Source organism: Balaenoptera musculus, chromosome 20, assembly GCF_009873245.2.
Source record: "Balaenoptera musculus isolate JJ_BM4_2016_0621 chromosome 20, mBalMus1.pri.v3, whole genome shotgun sequence".
NCBI classification, from domain to species: Eukaryota; Metazoa; Chordata; class Mammalia; order Artiodactyla; family Balaenopteridae; genus Balaenoptera; species Balaenoptera musculus.
The window spans coordinates 27364708-27379299 of NC_045804.1; the positions used below are offsets into that span (position 1 = coordinate 27364708).

The 14592-nt window shown below is 38.2% G+C and overlaps 1 protein-coding gene across 3 annotated transcripts in view; it reads right to left on the reverse strand.

Moving 5' to 3' along the window:
• The window catches only part of CA10 (carbonic anhydrase 10), a 599631-nt gene that overhangs the window by 100891 nt on the left and 484148 nt on the right, over positions 1-14592 (reverse strand). For all 3 annotated transcript variants that reach the window (XM_036837746.1, XM_036837745.1, XM_036837747.1), the window contains one exon: positions 5446-5631. In XM_036837746.1, the coding sequence (XP_036693641.1) occupies positions 5446-5631 (186 nt within the window). The remainder of the gene's footprint in view (positions 1-5445; positions 5632-14592) is intronic.

A 14592-nucleotide genomic window follows, 5' to 3' on the forward strand; every position in this document is an offset into this window, starting at 1 on the left:
ATTACTCGTGTATCTGTTATTTTTGAATATCCCAATTCTCATTCCCCCTCAAATCCCCAGTTGTGCCAATGGAGCATCTCTACCAGGAGGTCCCAGCTTCCTGCAAGGTGCTAATTAGATTTCTGGAGTACCTCCTCCCAAAACCATTCAGTGCCTCATGGGGCCCTGGTTCTCAGTCATGTGTTCCTCAGCACTTTCATACCTTTGCACACTTCAGGACGATTTGGTGTTAGTTGCTTATTCCTACAAATTTGTGTTACTTTGGTGAAACCGGTCTCTCAGAGATGCAAATAACTGATTCCTTGAAGAGGACAAGGCCTGCAGTTTCTGTTGTTTAGTCTCAGTTGTTTGCACTGAGATAATTGTTTTCTCTATTCTGATTCAGAGCCACTAAAAATACATATATTCTACATGGGACTTTTATTTCCCCTTTTAATTAAACAAATCTTATCTACATAGCAACAGCTATGGACTTTTTCCTCCCTCAAATGTGTTTGAACAGAATCAAGATTCAAGAGGCTGAGACTTGAAAGGTTCATGTATTTCTACCCAGCCTTCATAGGGAGCAGCAACTGTGTCAGGTCACACAGCTGTTCATCCATCCTCTCCTTAATACAATCCAGAGAGAGTTATTTTATAGTTCCCTTTCCAGAACAATCCTCAAGTATAACCCATATTATGTTGTATTATAAACATATGTAAGCCTCAATAGACTGTATGCTTCTCTGGGCAGGACCTGGGTTTTGAGCTCAGAACACAGCAGGAGCACACTAGCTATGTGAAGAGTGGATAAAATAAACAGGAGGATCTGGCCACAGGTATTCCATGAAGTGGCTGGTGCAATTCTCAGTGTACCCCCTTAACCCTTTGAAGTGAAGAACTTAAGGAAGGTTTTCAAAATGAATACTTCCAATTTCCCCAAATAAGAAAGATTCTTCTTATCTAAACTCACTACTGCAACTTAATCCACGGACATGATTCTTTTCAAATATTATCTTTTTCCTGGTTAATGTATTTTTTCTTTTCATTAATACCCTACTTTGTATTGGACATTAATCTAACCACTCAGACACGATTAGCAAGCTAAATGTCTTACTTATTAAAAATGGTTAATTTTCCCATCTTAAAAAAATGGAGATGTTTTAATCTCTGAATATGCTCATTTATCACCAATCCCCGACAATGCATCCAGGAGTTCTTGTGTAGGACATGAATAATTTTTATAAAAACACAGCTGCTGACAGTGTTGTACATCCACACAGCTTTATAAAACAAAGCAAATGATGACCATCAATTACAATAACCTCACTAGACAAGACTGCAATTAATCTACAGCTCTTCAGATAACGACTGCTGCACTGCGCCAAGGAAAATGCTTGGCATTAACTGGCTTATCGTGATCAGCAATAATAGATGGGGCAGATGGCAATGCGATTATTCATTGTCAACACAATAAACAAATGCTTTGCTGCCGAAGTGTTTACCTAGGTCCTCTCAGAGGATAGCTCAAAATAGAGAACAAAGGCAGCTCTGAAAATAGCTCAAACTAAAAATAAACAGTTAATCTATGGATGAAATATACTTACTTAACTGGGGCTAACCCTCAGTAGAAAGCAACTGGAAAATATTTTCCCTAAGGAAATCATGGGTTGGGTAGAATTTTGGCATTATAAGGTACAGTAAAGCCCATAGCTCACTTGCTTCTTAGGATGAGTCACTTTTATGAAGTCCTCAAATTCCATTCCATGATAATAATTCCAGTGGTGAGAATTCATTGTTTTCAGAGGCAGACTCATTCCATAGATAGATAGCTCTCATTGTTAGAACATATATTTAGCTGACTGCCATCTCTCTGGAATTTTGGACAATTGACCCTATGTTTTCCCCTCATCCCACATAGAAGATGTTAAACTCTTCTTGCTCACTAAAGCCTTTTATTTATTTTTATTAATTAATTAATGAATTAATTTTTATTATTTTTTTAAAACATCTTTATTGGAGTATAATTGCTTTACAATGTTGTGTTAGTTTCTGCTGTATAACAAAGTGAATCAGTTATATGTATACATATATCCCCATATCCTCTCCCTCCCACCCTCCCTATCCCACTCCTCTGGGTGGTCACAGACCACCACCGAGCTGATCTCGAAGGGCTAAATGCAAGCATACCTTGTTTTGTTGCACTTTCTTGTACTGTGCAGATACTGTGTTCTTTACAAATTAAAGGTTTGCAGCCACCCTGCATTGAGCAAGTCTATTAGTGCCATTTTTCCAATAGCATTGACTCGCTTGTGTCTCTGTGTCATATTTTGGTAATTCTCGCAATATTTCAAGCTTTTTCATTATTATTATATTTGTTAAGGTGATCTGTGATCAGTTCTTTGATGTTACTACTGTGACTCACTGAAGACTCAGATAATGGCTAGCATTTTTTAGCAATAAAGTATTTTTAAATTAAGGTATGCACAATGTTTTTTTAGGCATAGTGCTATTGCACACTTACTGTAGTATAGTGTAAACATAACTTTTATATGCACTGGGAAATAAAATTCACGTGACTTGCTTTATTGTGATCTTCGCTTTATTGCAGTGGTCTGGAACCTGCAATATCTTTGAGGTATCTCAAAAATCAATGCCTATCCAACTCTTTCCACATGACGTGTTTTGGTGCTTTCAACATTCTGGTTTTTTGCACCTAAACCCACACCAGTTTTTAGACCACTCATACTCAGGGGCTCAGAAAGAAATGTGATATATCTGATGTGGTGTACTCAGGGCAAAGTGTAACTATTTGTGCTGAGGCTGAATGTCAATCTTGCCTTGGAGCAGGGGATGTGTGTGTGGCTGCTCTGCTTGGGAAGCTGTTCTCCAAACACCATTAGTCTAGATAGCACCCCAGCTTTGCCATGTCCAGGGGGCAATTACTTCGGGTACGCCTTTTAAAATTTTTGTGCAGGATGGCTTTGTTGATTAAGTCCTCCTTCTCTAGATAACTGAGATAATTCAGGCAGAACTTGAGCTGAAATTGACACAGTGGTAACTAACCAAATTCTCTCGGAAAAATTTTTACAAATGCACATTCCTGGACCCCTTCTCTGGAGACTCATTCAGCTTCTTCCGGAGAAGGATTCAAATGTAAATATTTTGGCAATTTTCCCCAGTTAATTCTAATTCGCAACTCTGTTTAAATGCTTTTTTCATTGAGAACACTTAATAATGTACTACTGATGGAGTGCTTCACAAACCTAATATTCATACTCTCCTGGGAGCTTTAAAAATGCAGGTTCTTTGGAGCAGCTGATACTTGTGGTCCGGAGTAGGTCTAGGAAAATTAATACATCAAGATCAAATTGTTATATGTTTCCCTTAAGGGTTTTGGAAGCCCTCATTTACTCCAAAATTGTAGTTTATATACAAGTTACAGAGCACCCTTATTACATATTGAAGAAACAAGCAACTTTAAGAAATTCTACAATGTAAAGATTTTAGCCTGGTAACCATCTATATTTTTTCACTCATTCATTTAATAAATTCATTCACAAATTCATTTTTATTCTGAGACAATATTGTGATAGGCACTGGAATTTAAATTTCAGTAGGGGAGAAAAACAAAGAAATAACAGCAAATAAATGTCAGTCAACAAAGAAAATGAATACAAATCTTAAAATAACGTATTTAAAAAGGAAGAGTTTATCTAATTTTAAATAGTCTCTAATTCAGACTGGCAGTCCCCAGTCATTCTCAGTTCATGAGTTTTTGGCCTGCTTTCATCATATTCCCTGCTATATGTTAGTTCAGGATCTCTAACTCTTCAGAATTTCCCATTACATTCTCATGTCCCTTTGGCAGACATCCCTAATCATTCCTAGCTTTTTTTTCCCGACAGATTCAGGAAGGAGACTCATATTCCTGCTCAACCCGGTCCTCTATGCAGCCATTATTAATAGACCACAGATGAAATCCACTTGCAGCTTCCCCCATGCACAGTGCCTTGACACACCTTGGTGACTTTGCTGTTCCTTGTTTCCTGCTTTATCTTTGTTGTCTATCAACTACTGAGTACTTCTAGTGATCCTTACATCTTTAATCCCACTTAATTTTCAAAACAACCTGGAGAGGTATATAAACTCAGCCTTAGAAGGATCAAGTAACCATCTCAAGGTCACACAATTACTGTGTATCACAGCAGGGGGTACAAACTCAGATTCTTTGATGCCAAAGCTGATGCTCTTAAACTTGTTCTGCATTGCTTCTCTTCTCAGCCCAGTTCAAAGGGCACCTCCTCTGTGAAACTTCTCCTGCACACTTCAAGGAAAATTTGTCACTTCTTCCTTAGAGATGGCCAAGGTCTTTGTACATCTCCATTACAGCATGGCATTATACTTTAATGATTTGAATATAGTATTCTTTGAGCTCCTCTGTGGTAGGAACTATGTCTTTACATATATATATCTCCGTATCCCTGGTAACTAGCACAGTGCCTAGGTAGGTTCTCAGTTGATGCATTTTGAATGATCATTAAAATCTGGCCACTGGACTCATTCAGCTGTGGATCTCTTTCTCAGTGTGTGGCCTTATTATATTAAAAACAATGCCAGGTTTAATCATGATCTTGATTAAAAATATTAAAAAGACCAAGCCAATAGTGAGATGCATACTTCTGTTATTTGAAAGCCTTCTTGACATCAGTTATTGAGGACTCTTAAACAGAAACCTAGCTACAAGATATTTAGCATATAAGGACACCTGACCTCTAGTTGATAACCACCCTCATGTGTAAGGGAGGTAAAAGAGGTCAAATTAACTACACCCTGCTTATCAAGTGTCATATGTCATAGCACACATGATATTTGTTTAAATTGTAGCTCTTGTCCTATAACTGAAGGTGTGGTTTGGCTCACTGATGTGGCCTGAGTTCTGTCTGGGTTGATGGTAGACACAGTGATACTCACCATTAATGGTGGCACATTCTGCAGAAACTCAGACTATGTAGTTCCCTGACATTTATTTCGCTATACGTAGTAGTTTTGTGCAAATAAGACCCATTCTGCCAGAAAGGAGAATTATGGAATCTATGCAAACATATGTGACATATAGGGGGCTGATTGCACAGATAGGTGTAAATGAAGATGTACATGTAAGGTGAGGGTTTAGGGTTGAAGTAATGATCTGGCGATATCTTAGGGCATTAGTCACAAGAGAGCTGCACCAATGTCTCAGGAGGAAATATCAAGTTTCACTGTGGTCTTCCCTGGAAAACACTGGAAGCTCATTATAAACTTCTATGTCAACTTGCAAAAGACAGACGGAGAAAGGAGGCACAGACCTTCTTATTTCATAGATACAAGAGCAGTCTTTCCATCTGTCATCACACCTTGGATATAAATAAGCACCAAATCTTATTAATTGGCACTTACCCGTAGTACTTCAATAACCTCACATACCTCCCCAGAGAAGGCTTGTCCGTTGAGGAGGTGCTCTGAACCTTGGCTATCTTCACTCCCAAAGTGTAGCCGGACCTCCTCCAGCCGGTGACTGTATGTCATGGGCCCTCCTGATACGTTGACCAAGTGCTCCTTGTCCAGGCGCAGGGACACATGTCTTCCAGTGTTGTACATGGTCCCACTGACCTGCAAGGCAATGAGCAACAGGTCAAACAAGGCTCTCCTCCTTCCATTTCTCACAATTTCTCACTCAACCCAGCATGGTGCTTAGACCAATGCCTTTTGCTTCCTTTTGATAGGAAGACACTAGGCTAATTCCACATGTGGAGTAGGGAGTGACAGCCTCCCCAGAGAGCATTTCTGCCCTACCTGGCATCTATGGTACTTTCTGTGAGTCATAAGCCACATTATCATTTAGGAATCTGAGGTAGGAACTCAAAGGAAACCTCATCAACTGTGACTAATATTTTGCACGTTGCACTTATAAAGAATTAACTTGTCTTCTTACCATAAATATTTGGAATGTAAAGATGCTGTAAAAGTTAAAATCTCAGGTGTGAGAAATTGGAGAAAGCAGTTAGTAAGGATGAGATGCTACAAAGGCCAAAAGAGAGACAAGTAAGCTAAAATGAGTGAATAAGAGCAAACCTTAGGGGGAGACTGAGGCTTATGTTTGTAGTCTCAAGCATTCAGTCTGGTGTGTCTTGGTTTAGGTCCTTCTCTCACCCCTGCAACTAGACACTGCAAAGAGTCAGAGCTCTGATACTTTCTTGCAGTTTGTGGCCTCAATGTTAAGCTAAAGAGATTCATATAAGCTTCCCATTTTACAGACTTCCTATTCCATCTTGCTTCAGCCCCTGAAAGCTGAACCTTACTGCTTGGGGTTTCTTTCCCTCCTTTTCTCTTGAACTTGATGCTCAGCTTCATTTTGTTGACTATGACCTTAGCACCTCTCAACACTTGATTCCAGAACACTGATTCCTACCTGTGAGTCTATTGCCTTAGTCTTCTGGGTTGACTTAGCTCTAGGGGCAGATTGAAAACTTAAGGGAGACTTTGAGTGGGTCTGGATGGAATGCTTCTGGGCTATGGATTGCTGAGCTACTTGGATTTTCTACCTGCTTACTCTGACTCCTTTGGGCCTAGCCCTAGGGATTCTTTAAGCTAACGGTCCCCAAAATTTTGGCACCAGGGACCGGTTTCGTGGAAGACAATTTTTCCCACGGACTGGGAGGGTGGAGGTTTCAGGATGATTCAAGTGCATTACATTTATCGTGCAGTTTATTTTTATTATTATTACATTGTAATATATAATGAAATAATTATACAACTCACCATAATGCAGAATCAGTGGGAGTCCTGAGCTTGTTTTCACTTGCCACTCACAGATAGGATTTTGATATGAGTCTGCAAGCAATTGATTTATTATGGTCTCTGTGCAATCAAACCTCTCTACTAATGATAATCTCTATTTGCAACCACTCCCCAGAGCTAGCATCACTGTCTCAGTTCCACCTCAGATCATCAGGCGTTAGATTCTCATAAGGAGTGCACAACAAATATCCTTCACATGTGCAGTTCACAGTAGGGTTTGCACTCCTATGAGAATCTAATGCAGTGCTGATCTGACAGGAGGCAGAACTCAGGCGGTAATGTGAGTGATGGGGAGCAGCTGTAAATACAGATGAAGCTTTGCTTGCTCGCCTGCTGCTCCCCTCCTGCTCTGCAGCCTGGTTCCTAACAGGACACAGACCAGTACCGGTCCGTGGCCCGGGGGTTGGAGACCCTTGCTTTAAGGGATTCATGTAACTTCTGACAACTTCATTAGATATGGTTTTCATATATTTGCTCTATAACATTAACCTTACCTGCCCCTCCACCTTTCTGGCACTAGACTTGTGAATGATCAGTTAGTTTAGTTCTGTAGATTTCTCACTGTGGCAGAGACAGCAGTGTTTACCAAAATACTCCACTGACTCACTATAGCACCATCTTGCTATAAGGTGGAACCCATGTGCTGATGTTCGCCATGGTCTGTGAGGGGACATGACAAATGTCGTTTACAGGCTGAAACAGTGAAAAGCTTAAGTAAGATTCTCCAGTCTCTTTCTTCCCCTGCTTCATCAATCAAGGGGCAATATGGGAATTTGTAAATGTGATACAGCTACAAGATGGAGCCTGTGTCAGCCTGAGTCGCTGGCAGATTATGTGCAGGTTGCAAAAATGGCTAGAATTCTTCCACTCCTTGTAACTACACTACTTACAATGTGACCTTGTAGCCGGTCCCATCAAGATAGGGCCGTCTGTTTCTCCACCTCTTGAATCTGGACTGGCCTTGTCACTTGCTTTGGCCAATAGAACGTAGTGGATACAACATGCTTATTCTGAGAGTTGGCGTCTAGAGGCCTTGCACGTGTCCTTACTCCTTTTTGGAAACTCGAAACCACCATGCAAACAAGCCTGGGCTAGCCTGCTGGAGGATGACCCAGAGTGAGGAGAACCATCCCAGGAGAAGCCATCCTAGGCTGGCCATTCCATGACTGATCCACCAGTTGACTGTCTTAGTCTGGCCTGCACCAGAAGAATTTCCCACAGACCATAGCTTCCCATATACTGCGGAGCTAAAAATTTGGTTGTTTTCAGTCCCTAAGCTTTGAGATAGTTTGTTATAGAGCAAAAGCTAACTGATATACTCTAAGTCAATCATCTTCTCTGTCATGTGACTCTGGAACTATCAACAGAAACTCTGGACAGTCTTTGTTGAGTAGCTGAACTAGAAAGTCACTTGGGGCTCAGACAGTCAGTCTGCTAATCAGCTGGAAAGTCATACCAGAACGAGAGAAGAAAGCAGCAGATATGCCAAGAGTGACAGAGGAAACCATGCAGAGAGAATTGGAGAGAATATCTACTTCACCTTCAGAAACCCTTTGCACCTCTTTGTTCCACTTCCTTCGTGAGGCCTGGGCTGTGCTTTCTCTGATACTTTACATCTTACAAAGGGATTTATTTTTTCTTAAGTTATCTATTTCTTGCAACCAAATGATCCCTATCAAAGACTCTATGCCTGTTCTTCAGTCTCAAATAAATGTATATTTAGTCAGTATGATATAATGAGAGCTTGTCTTCTTTTCTTGTCCCAATTTATGACTTTCTTTGCAGTAAAATGGTAGAGATAGATTTGTGTTTGACACTGCATTCATCTTTAAGCAAAATTTATTATTTCTACTTATTAAGATAATATACAGGTATTATACATGGGCAGGAAGACCCAGAACAGCTCAATGAAATAAAAATCAGCCACAATTCTATAGTAAACCAATAATCACCACTAATATTTTGGTATATAACTCTTCACACTCATAACCGTATATATCTATATTTTAATGAGATCATTTTATATGTGTGATAATAAATGCTTTTCACATACAAGGGTATATGATTTTATATATATATAAATATATTATATATAAAAATTTAATATATCTATATAAATTTATATATTTAATATATTATACACAACATATGTATAATATATTTAATATATTTGTTACATATTTGTACATTAATATATAAATATATATAGTAAAGATATATTATTTTTAGTCACATGAATATTTCTAGGTTATTAACTGTTCTTTTGCAATATCACTTTGAAATAGTTTCATAATATTCCACTGTAAACATATATGACTTATTATTGAATCTTTACAGCCCTTTCACTTTTTCACTATTGTTAAAAAATATTGCAATGAGATATAGAGAACAAACTAGTGGTTACCAGTGGGGAGAAGGAAGGAGGGAGGAGCAATTTAGGAGTAGTAGTAAAAAAGGGTTAACATGGGATTATATGAAATCATCTTTGTGAAACTTTTGAAAATTGTAAAGCACTACACAATTTAAAGAATCTTTCACTCAATAAAAAAAAATACTGCAATGAACATCCTTATGGATAAACCTTTTTACTAGTGCAGATATTTCATTAGGCAAACTCTGGGTCAGATGGTGTACACATTATTACAGTGCTTATTATCTATTGTCAAATCCATTTGCTGTGGAGTGTAGATCCCACAGAGCAGGGCTGGATCTCAAATTCTCTTCAAATTGCATTAATTCAACAAGCAACATCCATGGACCCCTATAGTATGCAAGGCTGCATAACAGGAGCTGCTTCAAATTCTTATAGGATATGTGCTCTGTTCCAATGAGCAAGTATATCAGGCTTCCCCGCACTTATAAAATCCTCTCAATGTGTCTGTCTAATGTTCCTAAGAAAATTTTTGCCCATTGAAGCAAGGCAGGGACCATGTCCTATGCTCATCTGCATTTTCCCAGTAATTAACACAATGGCACACAGTAGAGAGAAGAATAAAGGACTCTTGAGTCAAAAGATTCCCAATCTGCCTCTTGGTGACCTTGAGAAGTTCAGTTAATTACTTGAAGCCTCAGTTTTCTTAACTGTAAAATAGAGATAAGACAATTTCCCCTATGAAAATGAGGGATAAAAAACTATAAGGTTTATAGAGAATGAATATGAGAATGATAGAAATAAATCCCTCCTTATCAGTAATTACTTATTGATTCCACTTACATGAAGTCCTAGAGTAGTCAAAATCATAAAGATAGAAAGTAGAATGGTAGTTGACAGGGGTGGGGTGCAGAGAGGAATGGGAGTTACTGTTTAATGGGCATAGAGTTACAGTTTTGCAGGATGAAAAAAAGTTCTGGAGATGGACGGTGGTTGTACTTAATACTGCTGAAATGTGTAAGTAAAAATGGTTAAGATGTGTATTTTACACACATAAAAATTGGAAAAAAATTCCCTCATGAGTTTGTTGTGAGAATTAATACATTTAATGGTCAAACATTTTCATTCTTTTCCTTCATTTACTTTTGACAATGGGTGCCTAGCTGACCTTGCGGGACCTGTGTTGATCTTACCCACTTCCCATAGCCCAGTGGAATATAGTGTTGCTTTCTAAAAGTCACAATGAAGAACTTTTACAGACTTCTGCATTGTGATGATTCACTTAACTCTCATTTTGGATTTTAAAGCTCCAGTTGTGGGAAGCATCCAAGATCATTTTGAAGGCCATGAAGCAAACATGAAACCAGGGTAATCAGGAATAAACCAGTGTGCCTTCTAGTTCTTCCACTCCATACTTCCATACTCCTTCTACTTCCATGGCTCTATCTTCATTCATTCATCTGACTGTGTGCTAGGAGCTGAGGATAGTGTGGTGAGTAAAACCAGGCATGGTCCCTGCCCTCATGGAGCTTACAATCTCCATTATGTAGAAAACAGAGTGGGAGAAGGAAGTTATGGAGAATCCATCTGAAATTCTACCATTTGCGTATGTGTTCTCACAATTAGAGGCAACACACCTATTCCCCCACCCTTCCTCCAGACATTGAAATAACATTAATTTATATTAATCAAAAAAAGCTGTGTAACAAGGGTATGGTTTGTTGCACTTTAATTTGAAAAAAAAGGCTTGACAATATTATGTATGATATCTAACAGTACATCTGCACTGAAGTAATTAACACTGCAGCAGTGTCATTTTACCTGTAATGTTAATTATAGTGATTCCAATGAACTACTTTGGTGAACAGCATGTTGGAAAAAGTTGTATTATGTAGACCAGGAAACAGAACTGAATGGAGACGTTGAAGCTGCAGGGGATATCCAGGTTGCCTCTGGCTGCCTCACAGTTCTCCTTTTTGTTTTATTTTAATTCACTACAAAATGAGATGAGAGATACAATGCCCATGTAAGTGAGAAAAGTAAGAGTGGTTTGTGAATGCTCAGTGACTTGTCTAGAATCATACAGCTAGCAAACCCAGGTCTCCTGATTCCAAGTCTAATGATCTTTATTTTTTTTCCCACGGAAAACAATTTTGTTCATTGGTTTTTATTTATTTATTATTTTTTTAACATCTTTATTGGAGTATAATTGTTTTACAATGGTGTGTTAGTTTCTGTTTCATAACAAAGTGAATCAGCTATACATATACATATATCCCCATATCTCCTCCCTCTTGCGTCTCCCTCCCACCCTCCCTATCCCACCCCTCTGGGTGGTCACAAAGCACCACCGAGCTGATCTCCCTGTGCGATGTAGCTGTTTCCCACTAGCTATCTATTTTACATTTGGTAGGATATATAAGTCCATGCCACTCTCTCACTTCGTCCCAGCTTACACTTCCCCCTCCCTGTGTCCTCAAGTCCATGCTCTACATCTGCATCTTTATTCCTGTCCCGCCCCTAGGTTCTTTATAAACATTTTTTTTTTTTTTTTTAGATTCCATATATATTGTTAGCAGACGGTATTTGTTTTTCTCTTTCAGACTTATTTCACTCTGTATGACAGATTCTAGGTCCATCCACCTCACTACAAATAACTCAATTTCATTTCATTTTAATAATATTCCATTATTATTATAATGGAGTAATATTCCATTGTGTATATGTGTCACATCTTCTTTATGCATTCATCTGTCGATGGACACTTAGGTTGTTTCCATGTCTTGGCTATTGTAAATAGAGCTGCAAAGAATATTGTGGTACATGACTCTTTTTGAATTATGGTTTTCTCAGGGTATATGCCCAGTAGTGGGATTGCTGGGTCATATGGTAGTTTTATTTTTAGTTTTTTAAGGAACCTCCATACTGTTCTCCATAGTGGCTGCATCAATTTACATTCCCACTAACAGAGCAAGAAGCTTCCCTTTTCTCCACACCTTCTGAAGCAATTATTGTTTGTAGATTTTCTGATGATGGCCATTCTGACAGGTGAGAGGTGATACCTCACTGTAGTTTTGATTTGCATTTCTCAAATGATTAGTGATGTTGAGCATTCTTTCACGTGTTTGTTGGAAATCTGTATATCTTCTTTAAAGAAATGTCTGTCTAGGTCTGCTGCCCATTGTTGGATTGGGTTGTTTGTTTTTTTGATATTGAGTTGTATAAACTGCTTGTAAATTTTGGAGATTAATCCTTTGTCTGTTGCTTCGTTTGCAAATACTTTCTCCCATTCTGAGGGTTGTCGTTCCATCTTGTTTATGGTTTCCTTTGTTGTGCAAAAGCTTTTAATTTTCATTAGGTCCCATTTGTTTATTTTTGTTTTTATTTCCATTTCTCTATGAGGTGGGTCAAAAAGGATCTTGCTGTGATTTATGTCATAGAGTGTTCTGCCTATGTTTTCCTCTAAGAGTTTTATAGTGTCTGGCCTTACATTCAGGTCTTTAATCCATTTTCAGTTTATTTTTGTGTATGGTGTTAGGGAGTGTTCTAATTTCATTCTTTTACATGTAGCTGTCCAGTTTTCCTAGCACCACTTATTGAAAAGGCTGTCTTTTCTCCACTGTATATTCTTGCCTCCTTTATCAAAAATAAGGTGACCATATGTGCGTGGGTTTAGCTCTGGGCTTTCTATCCTGTTCCATTGATCTATATTTTTTTATTTGTGCCAGTACCATACTGTCTTGATTACTGTAGCTTTGTAATATAGTCTGAAGTCAGGGAGCCTGATTCCCTCAGCTCTGTTTTTCTTTCTCAAGATTGCTTTGGCTATTCGGGGTCTTTTGTGTTTCCATACAAATTGTGAGATTTTTTTTCTAGTTCTGTGAAAAATGCCAGTGGTAGTTACATAGGGATTGCATTGAATCTGTAGATATCTTTGGGTAGTAGAGTCATTTTCACAATGTTGATTCTTCCAATCCAAGAATACAGTATATCTCTCCATCTGTTTGTATCATCTTTAATTTCTTTCATCAGTGTCTTATAGTTTTCTGCATACAGGTCTTTTGTCTCCTTAGGTAGGTTTATTCCTAAGTATTTTATTATTTCTGTTGCAGTGGTAAATGGGAGTGTTTCCTTAATTTCTCCTTCATATTTTTCATCATTAGCGTATACAAATGCAACAGATTTCTGTGCACTAATTTTGTATCTTGCTACTTTACCAAATTCATTGATTAGCTCTAGTAGTTTTCTGGTAGTATCTTTAGGATTCTCTGTGTGGAGTATCATGTCATCTGCAAACAGTGACAGTTTTAATTCTTCTTTTCCGATTTAGGTTGTTTTATTTCTAATTCTTCTCTGCTTGCTGTGACTAAAACTTCCAAAACTATGTTGAATAATAGTGGTGAGAGTGGGCAACCTTGTCTTGTTCCTGATCTTAGTGGAAATGGTTTCAGGTTTTCACCATTGAGGACGATGTTGGCTGTGGGTTTGTCATATATGGCCTTTATTATGTTGAGGAAACTTCCCTCTATGCCTACTTTCTGGAGGGTTTTTATCATAAATTGGTGTTGAATTTTGTCAAAAGCTTTTTCTGCATCTATTGACATGATCATATGGTTTTTATCCTTCATTTTGTTAATATGGTTTGTCACGTTGATTGATTTGCATACATTGAAGTATTCTTGCATTCCTGGCATAAACCCTACTTGATCATGGAGTATGATCCTTTTAATGTGCTGTTGGATTCTGTTTGCTAGTATTTTGTTGAGGATTTTTGCATCTATGTTCATCAGTAATATTGGCCTGTAGTTTTCTTTCTTTGTGACATCTTTGTCTGGTTTTGGTATCAGGGTGATGGTGGCCTCGTAGAATGAGTTTTGGAGTGTTCCTCCCTCTGCTATATTTTGGAAGAGTTTGAAAAGGATAGGTGTTAGCTCTTCTCTAAATGTTTGATAGAATTCGCCTGTGAAGCCATCTGGTCCTGGTCTTTTGTTTGTTGGAAGATTTTTAAACACAGTTGCAATTTCAGTACTTGTGATTGGTCTCTTTATATTTTCTATTTCTTCCTGGTTCAGTCTCAGAAGGCTGTGCTTTTCTAAGAAGTTGTCCATTGTATTGGCATATAGCTGCTAGCAGTAATCTCTCATCATCCTTTCTATTTCTGTAGTGTCAGTTGTTCCTTCTCCTTTTTCATTTCTAATTCTATTGATTTGCATCTTCTCCATTTTTTTCTTGATGAGTCTGGCTAATGGTTTATCAGTTTTGTTTATCTTTTCAAAGAACCTGTTTTTAGTTTTATTGATATTTGTTATTGTTTTCTTCATTTCTTTTTCATTTATTTTTGATCTGATCTTTATGATTTCTTTCCTTCTGCTAACTTTGGGTTTTTTTTGTTCTTCTTTCTC